Source organism: Callospermophilus lateralis, chromosome 7, assembly GCF_048772815.1.
Source record: "Callospermophilus lateralis isolate mCalLat2 chromosome 7, mCalLat2.hap1, whole genome shotgun sequence".
NCBI lineage: Eukaryota > Metazoa > Chordata > Mammalia > Rodentia > Sciuridae > Callospermophilus > Callospermophilus lateralis.
Window position 1 is genome coordinate 95,207,959 of NC_135311.1, and position 24,872 is coordinate 95,232,830.

The 24,872-nt window shown below is 38.4% G+C and overlaps 1 protein-coding gene across 3 annotated transcripts in view; it reads right to left on the reverse strand.

The window, feature by feature from the left end:
- The window catches only part of Patj (PATJ crumbs cell polarity complex component), a 345,826-nt gene that overhangs the window by 59,366 nt on the left and 261,588 nt on the right, over nucleotides 1-24,872 (reverse strand). For all 3 annotated transcript variants that reach the window (XM_076860270.2, XM_076860269.2, XM_076860271.2), the window contains exons 32-34: nucleotides 11,889-11,963; nucleotides 7,453-7,570; nucleotides 2,776-2,909 (exon numbers count right to left, since the gene is read on the reverse strand). In XM_076860270.2, coding sequence (XP_076716385.2) covers nucleotides 2,776-2,909; nucleotides 7,453-7,570; nucleotides 11,889-11,963 — 327 coding nt within the window. The remainder of the gene's footprint in view (nucleotides 1-2,775; nucleotides 2,910-7,452; nucleotides 7,571-11,888; nucleotides 11,964-24,872) is intronic.

Consider the following 24,872-nt stretch of genomic DNA (forward strand, 5'->3'; position numbering starts at 1 on the left):
TATTAGACAAAGGCACCATAAACACAATGGAGAAAAGTAGCCTATTTAACAAATGGTACTAGAAAAACTGGAAATCCATATGTAACAAAATGAAATTAGATTCCTATCTGACATCCTGCACAAAATTCAACTCAAAGTGGACCAAGGACCTAGGCATCAGACCAGAGACCCTGTTCTTACTAGAAAAAAAAAAGTAGGCCCAACTCTCCATCATGTCTGCTTAGGAACCAAATTCCTTAAGAAGAATACTAAAGTAAAGAAGTAAAATGAAGATTCAATAAATGGGATGGTATCAAACTAAAAGGATTCTTCACAACAAAGGAAACAATCAAGAACATGAACAGAGAGCTTACAGAATTGGAGAAAATATATAAAGAACTCAAAAAAACAACACCACAAAAACAAATAATCCAATCAATAAATGGGCTAAAGAACTGAACAGACATTCACAAAAGAACAAATACAATCAGTCAACAAATATATGAAAAAATGTTCAACATTGCTAGCAATTAGATAAATGCAAATTAAAACTACACTGAGATTTCATCTCACTCCAGTCAGAATGGTAATTATCAAGAAAACAAGTAACAATAAGTGTTGGCCAGGATGTACTGGTAGGACTGCAAATTGGTGCAACCATTCTGGAAAACAGTATGAAGATTCCTCAGAAAACTTGGGATGGAAACACTATTTGTTCCCAGCTATCGCACTCCTCGGTTCATAGCTAAAGGATTGAAAATCAGCCTACTATAGTGATGCAGTCACATCAATGTTTATAGCTGCTTAACTCATAATTATTAAACTATGGAGTCAACCTAGGTGTACTTCAACAGATGAATGAATAAAGAAAATGTGGTATGTATATACACAATGGAAAATTACTCAGCCTTAAAAGGATGAAATTATGACATTTTCAGGTAAATGGATGGAACATGGGACTATCACGCTAAGTGAAATAAGCCAATCCCCTAAAAACAATGACCAACTGTTTTCTCTGATATATGGATGCTAATTCATAATAAGGGGGGGAGTGGAGCTAGGGAAGAATCAAGTTACTTTAGATTAGGTAGAGGGAAGGGAAGGGAGTATGGGGGAAAGAAGTATAGTAGGATGAACCTGATATTATTACCCTATGTGCATAGATGACTAAATGACTGGTATGTGGCCACAAGCCAGGATTCTCTAGATCAGGCCAGTGAATAGGGAAGAGACAGTAAGAGTGGGTTTCTGCAATACCTGTAGTTCTTGGACTCTTCTGTTGCTTTAGGTGATTAGTATTTATTACAGAAGAACAATAGAATCTCCCCACTCCCCAAAGGTACAGCACAGAAACATTATGCTCCTGCCCAAAATGGAAAAAAAATAGTTCGTGTATCATGCATTTGTTTTATCTGTAAACCTGGCCCAAATACTTCATGTCTTACTAGATAAATGAGCAAAGGAAATATCAAAATATTCATTTAAGGGGTTGGGGTTGTGGCTCAGTGGTAGAGCGCTCACCTAGCATGCACGAGGCACTGGGTTCAATCCTCAGCACCACATAAATGTAAAATAAAGATACTGTGTCCACCTAAAACTTAAGAATAAACATTAAAAATAAATATTCTCTTAAATACACATTCATGATAAAAGCGATTCTCTATTTTTGGGGGGTTGGGTGGGTGGTAAAGAGCAGGCTGAATAGAGCTGAAGAGTGGGAGGGAGATTTGTTTTTCATTTTACGGCCTTTCATGACAATCTAACTTGGTTCAACTTGCATGTATTACCTGATTCTAATATGTATGCACTGATTAATCACATTTTGAGCAAAGTAAAAAAAAAAAAAAGCACACACACAGAAAGTTTTATATTTCAATGCATTATTGAATAGTGACATATAAAAGGTACTGAACAATTAAAACAATCATCCTAGGAAAAGCTAAGAATCTAGACTAGTTTTTCAAAAAACATTATTAGTTTATATGAACTCTATTTTTTTTTGGCTCAAATAATTTATATATATATTTTTAATTGGTACTGGGGATGAAATCTAGGTCCCTGTGCATGCTAGGAAAATGCTCTGCAATGCTCTATACCTGTAGCCTCTGATATTTATGGGTTTTTTTTTGAACCCCAAAGTGCTTTACCACTACATGGTGTCACTCAGTTACTTAGTGTTTTGCTAAATTGCTGAGTCTGGCCTTGAACTTAAAATCCTCCTGCCTCAGTCTCCTGAGTTCCTGGGATTAAAGCATGTGCCACTGTACCTGGCTTGTTTACTTTTTATCTATCATTCCATTAAATAACAATGGTGATGGAGGACGATAATAATAGTTCCTATTTACTGAACTCTTAACATGTGCCAAGCACTGCTCTAAATACTGTTTTAGTACTTCTAAATGCTGTGCTCCTATAGGTCTAATTAGTCTTTATAAAAACCCTCAACATCCTAGATGGAGAAACTCCTGGTGAAAATTACATGTTCAGAAAAACTTGAGGGGCTGGAGTTGTGGATCAGTGGTAGAGCACTTGCCGAGCATGTGTGAGGCCTTGGGTTTAATCCTAAGTACCACATAAAAATAAATAAATAAAAGTATTGTGTCCATCTACAACTGAAAAAAAAAAAGAAAGAAAAAAAAGAAGAAAAGAAACACTTGAAAACTGGCAATTATATGGAAGCACATGATATTTCCCATAATATTAAAATGCTGAGTCTTCCATAGATGTGTTCCAGGGCCATAAAGAGCCCCAACAGTTAATTCTGAGATAATCGATATATTTTACATAGAAACTTACCAAGGGTGTATCTCTTCCTCCCACAATGCTGAGACCAAGGCCTGAGCGTCCCTTGGATATTTCTATAATCATTTCCTGGCCAGGGACAATGGGACACGTTGCAGGATCCACTGACAGAGGAGCCTGGAAGCTACCTGGAGGGGGGGGGAAAGAAAGACAGAATAATGAGAGGCAGTCTGGCCTACATGCTCCATTACTGGCAGAGCACAGAGTTTGCATGTGTTTATCATTTCACTCTCCTCCTGCCAAGAATCACGAAGGAAAAACCTTGGTCATTCACTCAGGGCTGAAATGTGACATTCCTATGACTTTTTTTTTTTTTTTTTTTTTTTTTTGGTGGTGCTGGGCTTGCACCAGGGCCTCACGCATGCCAGGCCAGTGCTTCACCACTGAGTTACATCCCCAGCCTCCCTGAAGCAAACCAGAGACCCCAGATGGATCTTAGATCTGCTTAAAGTTGTTTAAACCTCAAAACACATCATGAGAACCATCAGGGGAAATTTTAACATAATTAAGCCATTGGGTACATAAAGTCATATGTTATAATGAGTAAAAAAGTTTGGTATGCCAGGAGATCCTGAGTCATAAAACACTAAAAGTGCTTAAATACTTTCAATTAGACACAATATATGGATTATAATACATAAAATATTTAATCAATAAAGTATGTTTTAACTGAATCCAACAATTACTTAAAATTTATCTTCAAATATATTACAGGTTGAGCATCATTAACCCAAAAATCTGAAATCCAAAAATTTCTGAGCATTGACAGGATGCTGGCACAAGTGGAAAGTTCCATCTTGCATGCATGGGGTCATGGGTTGACCCCCAGTTCTGTCAATAAATTAAAAGAAAACAGAAAATTCCATACTTCTCTTCATAGGATGGGTAATAGTCCAGTTAAAATGGAGGTACACTAAAAACACTGTATAAAGCTATTCTCCAGCTGCATATATAAGGTAGATATGAAATGTAAATGAATTTTGTGTTTAGACTTGGGTCTCATCCCAACCTATCTCATTAAGTATATGCAAATATTCTAAAATCCAAAATCTGAAGTACTTCTAGTCCTAAGCATTTTAGGCAAGGGATACTCAACCTGTAAATATAGTAGTAAAAATAATTTAAAAAAAAACTATTATAAAAAACACTCAAGAATACTTGCTGGGTCCATTAGTGAGAATTTTTTAAAATATTTTATTTTTTTGTTGTAGTTGGACACAATACCTATTTTTTATTAATTTACTTTTATGTGGTGCTAAGGACTGAACCCAGGACCTCAAAAATGCTAGGCGAGAACTCTAATGCTGAGCCACAACTCCAGCCCCTAGTGAGAGTCTTTTAAGGAGTTACTGCTGATCTATGTTTCACTTTAAAAAAAAAAAAATCATTGTGTTAGTGCCAGGTATGGTATGCACATTTGTAATCCCAGCAATTCAGGAGGTTGAGGCAGGAAAATTGTCAAGTTTGAAGCCAGCCTCAGCAAATTAGCAAGGCTTAAGCAACTTAGTGAGACCCTATCTCAAAATGAAAAAAAAAGGGCTGGGCATGTGGCTCAGTAGTTAAGCATCCCCAAGTTAAATACACAATACCAAAAACAAAACAAAACAAAAAGAAATAAAGAAAAAAAATCATTAAGAATGGATTTTTCTGAAAACTAAAAAAAAATATATTATAGCAAGAGAAGAGGTTTAATAACACCCCTTGATCCACTTCTATATATGTGCATTTACCAGACAAATAAACCTAGTCTATTAAACAAACCAACAAACAACAACAACACAAAAACATTCTTCCAGACATGGGGGCACAAACCTGTAATCCCAGTGACTCAGACTGAGACAAGAGGATTGTGGGTTCAAGGCTAGCCTGGACAACTTAACCAGACACTGGCTCACATAAAAAATAAAAAGAACAAAGATGTAGCTCAGTAGTAGAGCATCCCTGGGTTAAATCCCCAGTACATACACACATTCATTCTCTCTCTCTCTCTCTCTCTCTCTCTCTCTCTCTCTCACACACACACACACACACACACACACACACACACACACACAGAAAGTCAAAACATTCAAAATATTAGTTTCAAGAGACTCTTAATAGATAGAAATTTCTAGACAATGTCAAGTTTTCTGTTAATAACTAAGACTGATCATCTTGAAAACTGATTCCTACATTGTGATATAATTTAAAAGGCTGAGAAAAGAGGGCCCCATCTGCTGGTGAGCTGTAGTTAGTGCATAGAAACCAAGATGAAATCCACAATGCTTCATTAGATTATATAATAAGCAGGGGACTGCATACTACAACCCTTTGGCCAAAAACTGGTTTTTACATTTTCAAAATGCAAAAAAAAAAAAAAAATTAAAAAAATAATATTTCCATTCATGTAAAAGGTATATGAAACCCAAGTTTTGGTTTCCATAAATAAACCTGTATTGGATATAGCCTACTAGCCCACATATGTATAGTCTATGACTGCTGTCACACTACGAGGGCAGTTGAGTAGCTATAACAGAGAACATCTCGCCTGTGAGGCTAAAATATTAACTACTTGGTTCTTTACATTAGCTGTCCTGTCCACATGGAATTTATTAATCTAATGGTCTCCCAGTTAAAAGCAAGAAATTTAGTGATACAACCTCAGTAACAATAAAGAGTGCCCTATTAGAAGAATATTAAATTGTAAACCTAATCTGTTTCTAGATCTTTGTGCAGCATATATAGTTCACATTGCCACTCCTGTTAATTTACAATAAAAATGATGGACAATACTGGCACAATTTCACGGATGCTTTTAAAAGTTTATATTGCTTTTGTAAATGACCAGCTTACTCTCCAGAATGAGGAGAGAATACAGTAAGAGATATGGGAGATGGCATTTCTTTCCCTCCTCTGCTCCTTCCTCACCCTAGCGAGTCCTGAGTCAGTCTTTGAATTTATTTCTCTTAATAGAATTCAGTCCAAATAGGGATCAAATCAATTCTTCAATAAATGTTTAGAAAGTGGGTGAGAAATGAATAAAATTCCCATAAATTAAAATATAGAGTCATAAATTTCTCTTATTTGGTATAGATACTGATATATGTTACCAAAATTCAACTGTCTACACATCGAGTCAGCAATTTTTCTTGGTCATTAAGTCCAGGTATACATATTTTGCGGATTGCTGTCCATACAGTCTCAGCTGCAACTACTTAACTCCATCTTTATAGTGTGAAAGCAGCATGCTGTTTACTCATTTGTGTAAATACATGAGAGTCTCAATAAAACTATTAGTGAACATGGAAATATATATGAATTTCATATTTTCATAAAATAGGCTTTTTTCCCAACCTTTAAAAATGTGAAAACTAAAAAATAAAAATGTGAAAACCTGGCTGGGGTTGTAGCTCAGTGGTAGAGCACTTGCCTAGCATGTTTGAGGCACTGGTTTCGATTCTCAGCACCATATATAAATAAATAAAATAAAGATCCATCAACAACTAAAAAATTATATGGAAAAATAAATAAATAAAGGTATTATGTCTATTTTACAAAAGTAAAAACCATTTTAAGTTCATAAACTAAATAGGAAGAGGTAGTAGGCTACATTTGACTCACAGGCCATAGTTTCTTGGTCATGTTCATTAATTATTTTACTATAAACACAGTGCTTTAAAATAAAACCTACTTGTTAAACTTTTTATAAAAAAGTTAATATTTATGAAAAAAATATACTAAAGACAAGCTGGACATGTGATGCACACCTGTAATCCCAACTACTTAGGAGGCTAAGGCAGGAGGATGGCAAGTTTGAGGCAGCACTGGGCAACTTAGCAAAGCCCTATCTCAAAATAAATTTTTTTAAGAAAAGGATTGATTATGTACTTTAGTGATAGAATGCTTTCTAGCATATTCAAGGGTCTTTGGTTCAATTTTCAGTACTACATACACACAAACATTAAAGACAAATAATACCAAAAGGTATCAGGCCTGCTGAATTAACACAGGGTTATGTTTTGCCAATGGTGAGAGTAGTGTTTCAAAGTGTCCATTTTTCACTGATTAATATTGCATAAAACCAAAGTGGAAATACCTGTTGTTCATTTCAAAGTTCTGTGTTCAACCCTCAGTCAGCATAATTCAAGCCAGGAAGTTAAAGAAAGAAAGTACACATCAATTTCTTTAAGCACTGAAAATAAATCTTCAAATGGCTTACATCAACATGTAGTGGTAAAATTTGGGTTCAATATGATTTTTTAAGATATTAATCATGACCTAAGTATAATCTTTTGCAGTGAGTAGAGACTAATCTATCAGGCCAGACTCAAATAGCAATTACTGGGCTGGGGATGTGACTCAGTGGTACAGTATGTGCCTTGCATGCACAAGGCTCTGGGTGATCACCACCACCAAAGCCAAAACAAACCAACAAACAGAAAAACAAACAGCATTTACTACGGGCCTTGTCTGTTCCAGTTCTTTTATATTCCACCAGTAGTAGGCAACACCAACGGCACAGATGGAGAAATGGTTTAGGAAGTACAGTGATCTACCCAAGTTCCAAAGTTGAGGAATAGAGTAGGGGTGCAGAGCTCCCTGTCTCTGGTCCAGTTCTCTTTTTAGGACACCATGATCCCTTCCTTCTCTAATATTTCATGAGTCAATGCAGCTCAGGGGAAAGAATCATACCACAGCTGGTGAAGTCGGTATCCGATGAATGATATGATGGAGTTGGCGCTAACGGTATCTCTTGTGAACTGAAGGAGGCTTTTGTTGAATATTTTTGCTCTTTCATCTGGCTGGCAGCCTACAAAAGGAAGGAAAATTAGATGAACAACATCAAAGACTGACAGGAGTGGTAACATGATACCGAAATAAAGGTACATTCCAATATTGTTTTTTGAGACTTAAGGATGGGGAAGGTGGCAAGAGTAATTAGGTTGATTTTTGCCCCATGCTTCCCTGTTTAACTTTATAGGTAAGATGCTTTAGTGAAGGAAGAAAGGAAGGAAGAAAGCTGAAGGTACTCTATCATTGTGATCTGTATATGAAGCTGGGCTGGAGAAAACCAATATCAAGTCCACATGTCTGTCTGAGCTCAGTGAAAAACAATCTATGCTGCAGATTTTCTGAACACACAACACTGTCTTTCTCTGCAGGATACACAAACAATAGTCAAAGATACATTAGGTAGGTTAATAAGAAACACCAGGGGAAGGAAGGGGAAAGAAATATCCAGTGAACGCCTAATAAATGTCAGGTACATCAATTACATTTAATTCATCTAAAGGAACTGTCCCTTATTCTCCTTTGATACCGGTGCCTGGAAAATAGCAGGTACTCAATAAATGTTTGATAAATGAATGAATGAGTGAATGAATGAATGAACAAGTACAGAAGATAAAAACTAAAGACATGGGAAACTCAGGGTTAGAAGTTAACTTGCAATTCAGTGACCTATGGGGACTTCTGTTTGAGCTTTGGAAAATTAACTTGTAATTCTCGATTTTGCTGATGATACCCCCAATTAATATTAGTATTAAAACACTGAGAGAAGACAAAAGGACTCCATGTTTGCTTTACAGGTAGTTAAGAAATAGGCAGTGACCTGACCTGCCTTCTAGATTTGTAGTTAGTCAGGGAACCCATCCCCAGCTGGAGGATTCTGGTGGACGTAGTGAAGCACAGGCTGATCCTGGAGTCTAGAAATAGGACCAAGAACTGCTCCAGAACCATAACATTTCAAGATTCTGCCATGGAAGGGCTGTTTCTCAGCACAGGCATCATGCGGTATACAGCCACTAGGACACTGCCACCCATTGCATATCTGCATCATGCTTCTAGTTTTCAATACATTTGTATATCTGTGAACCCATCAATCAATGTATAGCCCTGAGAGTTAGTCGATAATATTTTGTTTTGATAAATCAAGACACGAATGTCAAGTGACAACCCTCAAATCATATAGCTAATTTGAGTAAGAGGAAGACTGAAAGGCAGTAGATGAAGAACACTACAAGTTTAAAGCATTTACCAAAGAGCTGCTAGGCCATAATTCTATGGGGGTTTAGTTTTTTCCTTGCAGTTTTTCTATCATGATCATTTAATAATGACTGTATATATATTTTAAAAGACTCAGTTATATACTGAGCAGTGATTTTAAAGAGAGAAAAGTGGAAAAAAGACAACGAAAGGGTTAGTACCAGAAAACTGAGCACTGAAATAACTGAGACAGCCAGCTGCATAGAGGACCACATCTACCATCCTTCTTGAAGGCAGGTGTGGCCAGAAGTCCTGGTCAGTGGGCGTGTAGTTTCCAGGTCATTCTCTTAAAGAGAAAGATCCTGCCTTTCCCTCCAGCCTGGCTGAAATGCAGCTGTACTGGTAATAAATACAGCAGCCATCTTAGACCAGAAAATAGATGTCATGATTGGACGGAGGTAATCCAGTAAGAATGGTTATCAGATAAGAGGTTCCATGACACTGTGGAGACACAACATCATGCTGAAATTGATCACACCCAGATTGCCTTGTGACATAGAAGCTTCTTGAAGCAACTGAGTCTGTATTTTAATTCATATAATACTTTACATCCAGCTTTTACTTTGTATCATCTCAAGAAAGAAACACGCATTCCCAACAAACTTAAAGGCAAGCTACAAGTTTTGTTGTTGTTTTCTTAAAAAACCATACGAATTTTATAACAGAAAAGTACAGAGTAAACAGTTACTAGATTAGGACTTATAAAAGCAGGGAATGGTTGTAGCTCTTCTCTGTAACCCAGTTCCATGTAACCTCTGGTACTTAATAAATGACCAATAAGGGTTGGGGTTGTGGCTCGGTGGTAGAGTGCCTGCCTGGCACGTGTGAGGCACTGGGTTTGATATTCAGTACCACATAAAATGTTATATAAATAAAATAAAGGTATTATGTCCACCTACAACTAAAAAAATATTTTAAAAATTACATATAGGTAGAATTGAATTCAATTTAAAAATAAGAAAATAGGGGCTAAGGATGTAGCTCAGTGGTAGAGCACTTGTCTAGCTTGTGTAAGGCCCTGGGTTTAATCCCCTGAACTGCAAAAAACCAAGCCAAAAAACAATGAAAATAAGGACACAGTCTATGGAGATCAAATGGAACATCTAACCATAGATGCAGAGGCAGAACAACTGCTGGTAGGTGTGGTGACAGGTAAACTTGGTCTCCTGTGGCTCATCCATTAGCACAAAATCAAACTACTAAGTATGGAGGAGAAGAGAATGGATTTGCTGTCGTGTATCACTATAATAGATTATAAAGCTGGAGTGGATTTCGCACGTCATCCAACCCAATTAAACCAGTGATTCTCAACCCTGTCTCACAACAGGAATACCTAGGAAATTAAAAAAAATATATATGGATCTGGACCCTTCCCTCCTTTCCAGACCAAATAAATAGCAAAGGGTACGGAGTCCAGGGAAAGTGTTCCTCTCTCTTCCTTTCTTTCTTTTTAAAAATTGAGACTTATTGTTTAAAGTTAAAAATGATGTGTTTGTTGTTGTTGTTGTTGTTGTTTTTGTTGTCGTTTTCCTTTTTGGCTCTACAGATTGAACCCAGGGGCATTCTTAACACTGAGCTACATCGCCAGCTCTTTTTATTTTTGATTTTGGGACAGGGTCTTGCTAAGTTTCCAAGGCTGGCCTGGAACGTGTGGTCCTCCTGCTTTAGCCTCCTGAGTAGCTGGGATTATAGGTGTGTGCCACTGTTGTTGAAGAATCATGGATTAACTCAGAGCTTCGGAGAGATTCACAGACAGAATTCTGGGAGTTGTAAAACCTCTGTGGTTGTATTAAAATTACACTTATTAGGATTTTTTGAAGAAAAGTGTTCCACTTTTTCAGGTCCCCATGATAAGAAAAAAAAATCACTACTTAAAAGAAGACATGAATTGCTAAATTTGCTACCACTAACTTTATGACCACAGACAAGTCACTTAACCTCCTCATCTGTAAATTGAGAGTGCTACATCTGTATTTTGCAAGGTTATCATGAAGGTTAGGGATAAATAAATAAATCTATTACTATGCCAGGAATAACCTAGGAACCCAATTAAGAATAACTATTAATTTTAATTTTTTTCTGAAGGGACAGGTCTTCCTGACCTGAGCTGGGTGGAGATGGAACCCAACCCTATTAATGCCTTCTTTCTTTCTTTTCTTTTCTTTTTTCTTTTTTTTTTTTTTTTTGGTCCTCTTTTAACATGCTAATAAGCTATCAGGAGCTTCTCACTGATAATCTTCAGGGATGGAAAATTCCATTTCCATGAAGAAGCTCATGCCATTTGGAGCAGCTTAAACAGTTGGGAAGATCTCTATAATGAGCTAACCTGGCCTCACTGCAGATGCTGCCCCACTGATCTCTGATCATTTCTCTTCTGCAGCCACAGAAAAGGCTTATTATTTTCCCAGAGGAAAATGCTTTAGACATCTCAGTGCACATTTTTAAGAAGGGAGAAGAAAAGCCAGATAATGTTAGGATTTACCTCAGCTTAAAAATTCAATGGTTATGAAATTTTAGAGATGCTTTATACATGACTTGAGCTGAACAATAATATATAAAATGCTAACACATTAACAGGATTTGTAAACACATTATGTAACACAAAAATCTGGTTTTAAATGAAAAAAAATTGCTTATGAGTTTCCGTTGAATTTAATTTGATTATTTTGCAAGGTTCTTTTTACATTTGTTGATTGATTGTTTTTTTGAGGTGCTAGGGATCAAACCCAAGGCCTTATACATGCTAGGTAAGTATATAACCATGGAGCTATGTCCACTCCTGAGCCTAGCTACATCTTTTTTTTTTTTTTTTTTTTAATTTAGGCTTTTAGCATAGAATCTCAGAGAATTTTCAAAGGGATTTTCTTTGGCAGTATTTGAAATATCATACACTCCTTGTGAGCTCTAGTTACCTACAGTTTCTGAAACATACAAATAGTGAATAATGGAAATTTTATTTTTATTTATTTATTTATTAAGTGATAAAGGATTTGATCTTATGGTAATCACCTCCACTTCTTCTAGAATATAGTTTAGATTGCACACCACACCAGTAGAGCAAAACCCAAGTACAAGTTACATACATCATCAGCTGGGTACTCCACTGTCTTCTGATGGTCTGCCACCACACCTTGACCAATCATCCGGGACAGGTCTTCCTGAATCATGAAAGGTGAGATCAATTAGTGACAGTAGGGCTCAGTAGCATTTTCCAACTTTGGCAGTTAGTTACCATTTAACAGAGAAGAAAATTACCAAGACACGTTAGAATCCAATGCATAGCCAAAGGACAGCTTATTAACTGAAATGATACTTTATAAATTGGTCAAAATGTTAAAGTCTGCCTCCCACCACATCTTACCCTTTTATTATAGGCAAATTTATAGGGGAAAGTATCATCTGATTATTTAGTTTAAGGCATGAACTTTTGCAATTGGGTGGGGGCAAGGCAGGAAACATGGAGAGACACTGATTTGGACAAGAGAAAGCGTTAGTCTGCTCTGGTGCTTGGAAAATCTGAGAGACCACTGCCTGGGGTCTAGCACTCAGAATGTGGGAAGGGAAACTGATCTGGAAATAAAAAGAAATTCCTTGACTCTGCACACCTGAGCAGATTACTTGACCTCTTTAAGCCTCAATTTCCTCATTTACAAAATTGGAGAAAAAAAAAAAAACAGTAGTCAGACTTTAGGGCTACAAAGAGGATTAAATGAAGCAATGTATGAAAGCACTTGGCACAACATCTGGCAAATATCAGCATTTGATGACGATGCTTGTTATGACAGTAAATGGAATTGAGCTATGGTCCTGAATGCAGGGTGAATTGGTCAAAACAAACCAATGACTCGGACAGGACACTTTCTCCTTTGGGGAACGTTGGAATAACTATCTGACATTCCCTACCATGACTTCCTTTTCTGGGCTTATTCACACACCCATTCCTCAATAGGCTCCCGCCAGATTTGTAACAACACATAGATAACAATTGGGTTATGCCCAGCTGCTCCTTATGAGATTAGGTAACAAGGCATCCTGCCTCACTGGTTCTCTATTGGTTTACAGCCTGAGAAATTTAACCCCAGCACACAATCCTGAGACTGAAACCTAGGTCCCCGCGATGGTTGTGACTACCTTAGCTGACTTATTTTATAGGGCTGGACTCTTCTCACTCATCTAAATTCTTTTAATTTCCTTCTTATGGGGCAAAAATCTTAGAATCCATGTTTCCCTCCCTTAAACTTTGTTCCTGAATAGATCATAAGACATAAAATGACATAAAATGAACATCACATCCCATAATTCTTCCCTGAGCCCTTGGGAGGTAGCCCTTCATGACCATTTATCATTATTTATGCAATATTGTACTGTTTCCTTTTATGTACATCTCCCACGCACACAATGAACATCTCTGCTCCCTCAGGTAGACTCTGAGACAGACAGGAAAGAAAGGATTAACAGTGAATGTAACTCTCTGTCCTCTATTTTATAAAGGATCATAGTTAAGAACAGAGGAAAAAAAAACATGGAAAGGTTGATAAGACTAACAGGTGCTTTTTTTAGAGTAAAAACTCCAAATTGCCCTATAAATAGAAACCACTGATATTTTTCCTTCTCGTGTGAATCAAACAGAGGGAGCAAAAGTAAGAGTCTCCTACAAAAATGTAGAAGGAGTAAGTGAGGAACTGAACTTCTGAAAAGGTGTTAGAAATAGCCAAGGTGCTCAGGTGCTGCAGGAAATCAAAGCTAGGTCTGACTGTACTTGAAAGCGGGTGGGCAAGGCATTTACTCCCGCCAGAAGGGTGTGCTACGGGAACCTGGTTAGCAAGCGGGCTACATGCCTAATGCAGCACAGCCCTTCACCCCAACTAGAGGAGCTTAAGGGTACCATCAACATGATTAGCTCATTTTAAACCTGGGGTGGGAAAAGGGCTACAATTAAAATGGCTAAAATTGAATACAACTAAGGCTAAATGTTATATTCTGAAAATGGACTATCTTTCTATTTATCACAATGTCTGGGCCAATCTCATTTCTCAGGCTGGCTACCCTCAGCCCTCTGAACCCAGGGAAGGGGCTGGTAGTACTGAGGATGATAATGACGACAGCTGAGCACTGACTCTGTCCCTGCTTCTGAGCTAGGCTCATTACACATTTACTGATGTACTCGATAATGTACTATTATAATTTCTTTTTAGAGTAGCAGCAACTGAGGCACAGAGAAGCTAATTATTTGCTAAGCCAGAAGTTAGCCCAGATACAAGTTGCTCCCAACCAAGAGCAAGTGGCAAGGAGAAGGGAAAGCACTGCTGACCTCCAACAACACAGGAAGCTCTTAGTGATTCCATTATTAGGTTCAATGCTGGGTCAGAACAAGTCATGCCTGCCTGTTTTGAACTTGGAATGGGGGAAGAAAAATCAAAACCATCAGAGTGGGGCAGGGAGAGGGAGCATGGGAGGAATAGATGACCTCTAGATAGGGCAGAGGGGTGGGAGGGGAAAGGAGGAGGCATTGCGTTAGAAATAATGGTGGAATGTGATGGACATTATTATCCAAAGAACATGTATGAAGACATGAATTGATGTGAATATACTTTGTATATAACCAGAGATATGAGAAATGTTGCTCTAGATGTGCAATATGATTTATAATGCATTCCGCTGTCATATATGAGTAAAAAAAAATAAAAAAATAAAAAAATAATAAGGAACCATAAAAAAGAAAAGAAAGGGAAAAACCATGGCCACCACAGTGACCTTGGGTCACTTTCTTTTGTGTTTAAATATCTATTTAGAATTTGCTAATCTCCTATATGTACATCTCCCAACTATAGGAGATTACTGAGTCAGTACTCGATATTATGCACCAGTGGACTCCCAGTGCCCTAAAAGCTGAGTCTGGGGACAATCCAAGATGTTAACTTTGCACAGAGAGCCCCTTAATCAGAAGACTGAGGAAGCATATGGAAAGATCATGTTGTTTCATGAAACAGACTGATATGACACATTCTTTGGTATTATGTTATAACCCTCAGGACAGTACTGTGAGCTCTTAAAAGATGATGCTTTGTGGGTCAGGGAAATTATTTTGATCAATAGTAGGCACATCTGAGCTGGGCATGCCTACAATCCCAGCAACTCAGGAGGCTGAGGCAGGAGGATTGCAAGTTCAAGGCCCATCTGAGCAACATAGTGTGGTCCTGTCTCAAGATAAAAAATAAAAAGGGCTAAGGACATAGTTCAATGGTTCAATTTCTAGTATCATCAAAAAAAAAAAAAAAAAAAAAAAGGAAGACACTTCTTAATTTCTGAGGGATAGACATAAAAGGCAACAGGGAATATATATGATAGACGGTAATGACAGAAGTGTCCTGCAGCAATGCCTACAGCTGGTTGACTTCAGTCCCAAATCTGGGTAATCAAAACACCTCATCTAATTGGTCTAAGGGTAGACATCTGAACCAAACAAGAACATCCTACAGATTTTCCAAAGTGGACCCAAGGGAAGAGTCAGCTCCTTTGCATTGGACAAGCTTCTGGTAGCCACAGTCACACCATGCTGAAGAAGCATGTCTGCAGCAGAAAGGAATCGACAGAAAAGCAGAGAATCCCCCTTGCAGATCTCTGGTTCCAACTGTCCCTGAGGCTCAGTGGACAATTCTGCCCTTCCTGTGTGGGGGTGTAAGGAGGGCAACCTGTAGCTTTTCAGCAAATTTCCCTTTTTGCAGGAAAAGAGTTTATGAAAATCGAAGGGATATCAGTAGATTACCAGAGGAATGGGACCAGGGAAAAGGGAAGGGAAGGAGGAAATACTAGGGAATGATATCAACCAAATTATATTATTATATTGTGTGCACATATGAATATGTAACAACAAATCCAGTCATTATGTATAACTATAATGCACCAATAAAAAATGTGAAAAAAATTTCCCCTTTTGCTTAAATAAGGTCAAGTTGAAGTTCTGTCATTTGTAGCCAAGAGTTTCCTGATTAAATTGGGGTGAAGACCATCTCTCCCAGAAGGGACTTGGGACAACAAACTCAGATGCATTCAAATGGCAATGAATGAGGTGAAATGAGTATAAGCAGCACACTAGTGAGGGAGTGCTCAGACCAAACAATTCATATTCAACAAGTTTTAAACACGCCCATTAGACAAACAACAAACACAAATGTCTGCTGTTGAGTTTTGGGCTTCCACTTTGTAGCCCTTGAATAGACTAGAAAAAGATAACCTTTGCCTGGTTCAATCTCAGCCTAATTCTGACTCATCCAACCACGTAGATTAGGTGAAATTGCCTTAGCACAACACCTTTCTTTGCCTTTCAAAAATACTTGTTAACAACAAGAATTACTTACTTACATATTTATTTATTTATTTATTTTGAGATGGGGCTTGCTATGTTGCCCAGGCTAGCCTGCAATTCCTGGGATCAAGTAACCCTCCTGTCCCAGTCTCCTGGTACCTAGGACTACAGGTGTAGGATGTTGTGTCCAGGTAAGAATTACTTATTTAGCAGCTGGGTGGGGTGGTAATCCCAGTGCCTTAGGAGGCTGAGGCAGGAGGATTTCAAGTTATAGACCAGCCTCATAAATTTAGCAAAATCCCATTTCAAAATAAAAAAACAAAAAAGCAGGGACATAGCTCAGTGGTTTAAAGTCCCATCCTCAGTACCATACCCAACCCCGAAATATATATGTGTATGTGTATGTAAAACTTATTTAAAGTTGGATGCAAATCCTAGCTGCAACATTCAATAGTTGAATATCTCTGCCCCTCAGTTTCCTTATCTACACTATAGGGATAGGAGCAGATCAATCTCCTATAACATATGAATTAGAATGGCGCCCACTGCAGTGCACGGTACATGCCAAGAAAGTCGGCTACTTTATTCTCAGTAGTTCTGAAGGCAGCACCCGGGTCTTGTCTACTCCACAGGCACTGTGGCTAGCTAGCACCATGCCCAGGACATAACGGGCTCTCCATACAAACTCTCCATTAAACAGAGTGCCATAAGATCGTGCCTGAGCACTGCTGGCTTCCATGGGGTCTGGGACTCAGAAGACGGGCCCTCAGCTAGGGGTGAGAAACGATGAGCTTTGCACTGAGTGTCACATCATTTCACTTCTTTGGAGTCTTAGTGCTAAGAATTACGATTATAAGATTTACTTTCCCAATTTAGAAAAAAAAATCTGATAGCAAGTAATTCCATCCAGGTAAGCTAAATTTCAAGTTGAATAACAAGTCTCCACAGCCCCAGTTAAAGGGAGTGGGAGTAAAGGTGAGCAGATGTCAGAGGTGTGACTCTGTTACAGATGGGCACCTGTATTTCTACTGTCTTTGAGTTCATGAGGTTACTTTCCTTGTCATCCTCATGTCTCCAAATTATCTTCATTTGTCACAAAGAAGGGAACAGAATGGAAGAAAAAAAACAAAAGCTTTTCTTTCCTTTTTTTATTCAGTGCCAGGGATTGGACTCAGGGCCTCACGTGCAAGATGTGCTCTGCCACTGAGCTACACCCCTGCCAAAGCTTTTCTCTTGTGATTTTCATGAAGGAAGTAAATTTGACTGTGAATCTACCGAATTTTTTATGACCAGGAAAACAGAACTTATCCTACACGCAAATCTCAAGTGTTTTTCAGAAATAGAAGAGATAAAGAATGATGAGCTGTGAAAAATGTCACATATTTGATTGCACTTGAACTCTGCCATTGCCAATTTGCATACTGTCACAAAAGAGAGGCTCCTGCTGACTCAGGCACATTCTCCTGCCCTCACAGGGAACTAACTCTCAGACCCTTGCTATAGATTCCATTTTCATAGTGGGTTGAAACAGAAAATAAGATTCCCAGTGACATCTGCTCCCAATAGCCAAAGCAGAAATCCAGCAGTTCTTGATGGACTGCAAATTGGGGGTCAAAATGGATTTTAAATATACAGTTCAGGACCTTGTTTTAAAAATGAACAGGATATTACATTTGGGAATTCCAGCCTTGAAGTAAAACCTAACAAGGAGCTATAAGTATTAGAAACACATTTTAAACTTGAATGCCAGCATTTTCAAAAAAGGAATATTTTAAATTAAACATGGGAATCAAAATTGATAAATTAAGCCTATATCAAAAATCACATGCCATATTATTCCCTTAAAAGTTAAAATTCCAAACTGAACTCATTATGGTCTCCCACAAATCTGGTTTTACCTTTTTTTTTTCTTTTTTTTTTTTTTTAATTGTGACAATATCAACCTCTTGCCCCTCCAGGTTTAAAATCTCAGCCTGATCTTGCTGACTTCTCTCATGCCTGCTTTCATTGAATCATTTCCAAGTACTCTTAATTCTAGGGACACAACATGAAGCAAAGTAGATTCTTCTCTGACTGCAATTTCACAGGTCAGAAACCTTTGGAGTAAACTTTGGGGATGCAGAATTACCTCTTAAGGGGAACTTTAAGTAACTAAGACCAAAGAAATATTAAGTTGGAGCAAACTAATATTGTTCGAGCATAATTCATAATTTGCCACTTTGCAAGTCAGAAAATGGTTAAATATCAGCGATGTCAAAGGATTCAACACATTAACACATTAATTGTGCAAGCTATCATCATTATTAGAAAAATGTCATATTAAAAGAGTCATTTTAACACTAAAAATATGGGTAGGATACAAAAAGAAGTCCTTCAAATTGAATAAAGCTTTATAAAGAATGCTATGTGGTTATTACTTTTCATTCTTCTCAAAGCCACACATGGGTCTAATAACTTTAGTAGTATTTAGACAGAAGAAAGAGGTTAGGTATTGGAGTCTGAGAGTGGTTCATATCCTGGTTTTCCTATGTTAGGTTATGTACTCTCTGAAAAATTGACTTCTTTAAGCTTTATCTACCACTGAGCTACAACCCCCAGACCTTCTATTTTGTTTTAATTTTTGAGACAGGGTCTCACTAAGGCTGGCCTCAAACTTGTGATCCTCCTGCCTCAGTCTCCCGTCACTGGGACTATAGGCATGCACCATGGCCCCCAGCGGACTTCAGCTACTTTATGGGTTAATAGCAACTATCTCTTTGTAAAGCATTGTGGCTATGCTGCCTTTCGTTCTTTGAAAGTCAGTGAGTCCAATACTGAAGGCGTTGAGTCCTTTATCATGGCATTTACAGGCTCTTAGCCTTTGGGCAAGTAAATTCACTTCTGGAATGCTTAGGTCTCTCATCTGCAAAATGCAGGTGGATAATAAGAAAGCTTTCACTCACAGGAGACAGAGATAACACTCTGTTCAGTTTCTTAAAAAAAAAAAAGTGCTTATGGTGGACTATACTATTTCTGTCAGGATAAATGAGATAATATGTAAAGTATTTTTCAGAAACAGAAGAGATAAAGAATGGTGAGTGACAGGTACCTACTAAGAAGGCATTCAGTTATTGTTCCCTGTATTACAGAGACATCTACAAACAGTCAAGAGTGAATTTATCACCTGTCCCCACAAATCTCTTCTTCCTCCTGTTTCTTTTCTTAGTAAACAGTATCAACTAACCTGCCAGTTAGCTGCCCTTGATGTACCCGAGAATCATTCTTGATTTCTCCTGTTTTAACTTTGACACCCACATGATTGTTAACTCCTATTAATTCTAACACCTGTATATACTGAAAATACTGTCCATATTTCTCTGCCCTCACTACTAGATCCCTGGTTTGTGTCCCTGGTTTGTGTCACTATCAACTTTCATTTTGACTGTTCTAATAGCTTTTTAACTTTCTCCTTGACTTCAGATTTAATATCTTCTAAATGATTCTTCACAGGGCACTCAGAAGCCCTTCAGAAAGCTAATCTCATTAAAATCCTATCAAATTCCACCTCCAAAGGTTCCCCTGGGTATAAAGACCTTTCTCCTGGCCCACAAGGCCCCCCACCATCCAGCTCCTGAGTGCCTAGGGTGGTCTTAAGTACTAGCCCAGGGATGCAGACTTGGTTACCTACCAGAGATGGGGTTAGGGAAGGCAGGCTGGGGGTGGGCAGTAAGAGCATGGCAGAAAAGTGGGACTGAAATAAACCGGTGGTACATAATTGAAGGGGCAGCTTAGAAGGCTGGTCCATTTTTAGTAAAAAATGGAAACCAGGATTTTTATGTAGAAGCTCCTCTCTATAAACTTAGCTCACACATCTTAAGAATATTGCATAGGCTTAGGGAAACATGTCTGCGGGCTGATTCCGAGTCCTCACAACTGGTTTACAACCTCTGCATTAGGCGGGATACAGTGTATTCCTATACATGAAAGTACCTTATTTATCTTTATATTTGTAGAGCTTGTCCCATCACAGCCTCTCCCTAGAGGTGTGTACTGAATAACAAGAGCCCTGGTACACCTAGATTTTCTATAGTCAACATTTGGTATAATGCTAGTTGTCATTTATGGAGTCTTGCTGCATGCAAAGTATTGTGCTAAGAGTTTCACGTATAAAAAGCATTCTCACTCTTCACAACATAAAGGTGGGCATCATCCTTTTCCACTTTGGGATAAAAAAAATGTAGACAGACAGCACAGGCCACTTTCCCAGGTAGGAGCTTAGGAGTGGCAGATGCAGATCCAAGTCTCCAAGAGCTGAGAGACATCAGTTGTTTCTGATGCCTTTTTCACCTGGGAAGGCAAGTACTGCCAGTTCATTTAGAGATCCAAGTATTACTTATAACGTACAACCCTGATCTTTCATTAGTATATTTGAAAACTGTATGTGGATCAAGTTTATCAGGTAGAGAGAAGGTCAAGAGTGCTCTTATGATGTTGGTATTCTAGCTGGTGGGGACTCTGACGTGGTGAAATGTGCTGTCAGCTGTGGTGTGAGTTTCCATGTCACAGCCCACTTAAGTTAATTCCAGAAACACTTCATGCTTCCCCAAGCATCTTGCTACCCTGTAAATTCTAAAATATCCACAGAGACTGCAGATTGGATGCTACCTTGAGTTGACATGAATATGTTCATTTTTCTAGTCCTGCACAAAGGGTCAGAATTATATTTTGCAATGAAAAGATAACAGTAAAGACAGACACCATCGACAATTTGAAAATTCAGTTTTGAAAAAATTGTAGAAAATTGAAATGTTATTGAGGCTGCTACATACGAACCAGGTGTGTAATGACAACTGTCCTTGACCCACAGACTGTACTACTACTGAGCAGTTATACAAAATGGTGAAAGAATGCAGGGCACATCTGTTGGGACCATTTCTAGCAGGGTAATAGTGGGCTGCCAGCCAAGCCCTGGGATACTGCTTATTCTGAAGACCCAGAGATGAAACTATTGCCATTTAAATAGCTCTAAACCTGCAGTCACAGGCAGGTTTACCGAACACATGCAGAAGTGGGTTTGCACACTGGGAGCAAGAAAAGCAAATCCTTTTACAGGCACCTTTTATGGTACTTAACTGGTAAACACAAACACTTCCTTGCTGGAGAGGAAAGCGTATTTATTGTATGTGGTCTTTGCAAAAACAAAATCTGAGAATACATACTGCTGCCATCACCGTCTGACTGCCATTTCTGCCATCAACTCCCATCTAGTCTGTTGGCTTCCACTCTGGCCTGGGCAGTCTGATCACCTCACTGAAGCCCCACCTCCTACAGTCCTACAGGGCTTCCCCTTGCTGTCAGCCTAGAAGCCTCCTCCTTGATGTGACCTGGCTCTTGCTGACCCCTCCAATTTGGCTTCCATCTCACTAGTTCTGGCACCCATGGACTTACAGTTCATGGACTCCCTAAGTCTCTAAGCGCACCTAGAAATTTCCTTTGATTCTTTTTGGCCACATTCTCAACTACAGTGGGTCCTTGTTGTGTATAGGTTCTGCCTCCAGGGATCCAACCAACCATGGATGAAAATATTAAAAATAAAATTACATCCATATTAAATATGTACAGATTTTTTCCTTGATGTTATTACCTAAACAATATTACAACTATTTACATAGCACTTACATTATATTAGGTATTATTATCCACAGATGATTTAGAGAGAATGAGATGATGCACACAGGCTATATGCAAACAGTATGCCATTGTAATATAAGGGACTTGAGCATCCAAGGATTTTGGTATTTCAAAGGGGTCCTCGAACCAATTCCCTGAAGGTACTGAGGAATGACTGTATTGTCAACCTCTCCTTCAAATCTCAAGTCAATTATCCTTGGGTGAATCTCCCATGACAAGATCAAATCCTATCATACACCCTCTGCAGTAAGTATCTCTAGTTCTCAGCTTTGATGAAAGTTGAAGTGTCAATCTATTTGTGACACCATCTGAGTAACATCTCTCTCTGTGAAGACTGTAAGCAACATAAGAGACTATGTTTGTTTACCTTCAGTAGCATCTTCCCAGGATCTAACACAGGTATAATAACAGCAGAATGAAAGAACTTATAGCCTTTAATTCTGGTGGACAAAGACACTGAGCCTTTTCTACTAAGATACAGATTATTGAACACTTGCAAAATATTCTGGAAGGTGGAGACTTCTTTTAAGGTTGTTTCAGCATTTCTGATTCAGTTTGTGGATTACTTTTTTTATTCCCCTCTTTCCTCTTCCTTCTGATTGTAGCTTTTTTTTTAAAATCTTTATCAAGACATAATTAACATTACATAATTCACCACTCTATAATATGCAATCCAACATGACTAGCTACAGTATATTCACAAGGTTGTGCAAACATCATCACAATCTAAGTTTAGAATATTTTCATAACCTTGAAAAGAAACCCCATACTCTATTCCTCTGTCCCCTGTCATACACAGCAACTAATCCACTCTCTGTTCCTATAGATAAGCCTCTTCTAGACACTGCATATAAATAGAGTTATACAATTATGTGGCTGTAGCATCATGTACCTTTTTCTTTTTCATTGTTAAATATTACATTGTAGCATATGCCATATTTTATCTATTCAGTTAATGGATATTTGAGTTCCTTCTATTTGAGGAGCTGCCATGAAAAATACTGCTATGAAATTCATGTATAAGTTTTGTATGTTTCATTTCTCTTGAGTATATAGCTAGGAGTGAAAGTGGGTCATATGGTAACTGTTTAATATTTTGAAGAACCACAAACAGTTTTCCCAACCACAGATACCACTTTCCATTCCTATCAGCAATGTATGAGAGCTCCAATTTCTTCACATCCTGTCAGCAACTGTTATTATCTGTCTTTTTGATTACAGCCATCCTACTGGGTGTAAGTGGTATCTAATTGTAGTTCCAATGGGCATTTCTCTAATGGTGAAGCTGTTGAGCATTTTTTCATCTGTTCATTGGCCGCTTGCATATCTTCGGAGAAATGCATATTCAGACCTGTACCCACTTTTCACTTGGGTTATTTTTGTTTTTATTATTTTGTTGTAAACTGGTTGCTTTTCAATTACTTTACAGACTATTAGTAATTATCACAGCATGGAGAAGAATGGCCAAGAATAAAAGAAGAGGCAAATTGGCTTTACATCAAAGCAGAAAATTATGGACCCACACAGGGTCAGTGATACAAAGGCAGAGGTAAGAAAGCAGTACTGTCTCTTCCTTGCCTTCCCTCTCCTGCATTCTGAAGTAACTACTAAGTTTCTAAGGACATCAGGCTGATGTTGAGCTCCAGTCCTCCTCCACTTCAAGCCCTGTCAGAAGCTCTGACAGGGCTGCTCATCGCTGAGTCCCCAGCACACACACCGTGTCTGACACACAAGAGTTACCTGGTTAGTATGTATTGTTTAAACTAATGGATCACACAATGGTGTTTCTTCTATTTTACGAAAGGCTGCCTACGTGAACTACGTAGGGGAGAGCAGATGGGCTGGAGAGGCAAAGAGAACTGGGGTTAGTCCTAACCATGCCACCCAGCAGCTGTGGGATCTCTGCAACGGACGTGCTATGTTCAAGAGTCAGTTCTTATAGTCAAGTAGGGCTAATAACGTGTGCAGTGGGGATAGCTATTAGGAGAACATCTGGTACAGGTTTGCTTCTTGAAACAGTTTCCTTCCTTTTATGAAACACCTGTTTGAGATCTATACATAGCTTTAATTCTCAGTGTAAAAGGTCTGATAGGCAAACTTCAGACTCTTTACCAGTTTATATGCCAGTCTCCTATATTAAGAGATCAAGATGAAGACAAAGGGAAATGAAAATCACAAAGTTGAGTGCCAGTGTAACTGTGTTGCTATTCTTTGTGTGTCTGGCTGACAGGTGGCACTGCCAAGTGGTTTAGAGCTCAGCTCCTAGTCCAGAGCAAGGGTGATTTCAGGCACTAATTTAATCTTTCAGTGCCTTGGTTTCTTCATCTCTTACACGGTGATAATACTACTGATAACTTCATAGGGCTGTTATGTGAATGTATGAAAAGATCATTCAACTGATGCTGTCTACTATTATTAGCAGGAACTGTTAATTTTAGGTATCAATGTGGCTGCATGAAGGGAAACCCGGAGAGCTGGTACAGCATTGTTTCTGGGTATGTCTGTGACCATGGGTCAAGAAAAGACTGGCCTTTAAATCAAGGGAGTAAGTAACATCTGCCCTCAGTGTGGCACCATCCAACTGGTTGAGGCCCTGGATAGAATAAAACGGCAGAAGAAAGGCAAAGTCTGTCTCCTCTGGAGTCAGGACAACATATTCTGTCCTTGGACATCAGAACTTTAGGTTCTCCAGCCTCTGAACTTGGACTGAGACGAAATTGGTTTCCCTAGCTCTCCTCCTTGCCCACAGCCTTCTGTGGGGCTTGGACCCTATGATCTGTTCCCCTAATAAGTCTCCTCTCATGTATCTATATATCCTGTTGGTTTTGTCTTTCTGGAGAACCCTAACTAATACATTAAAAGTACATGTTGGGGGTTAAAAAGTTTACTTCAATTTTCATATTATACCTTAATGCTTCACTCAGAATAGCTAATCCTTTTATGGCTAAACCTTATTCCTTTAATCAGAATTACAAAATCATCATTAACAACAACTCACTCTTAAACAGTGATTACATTGTACTCTGGCATGTTCTAAGTATACTTAACATTAACTCCTTTAACTCTTACAACATCCCTTGTTTCTTTCCCT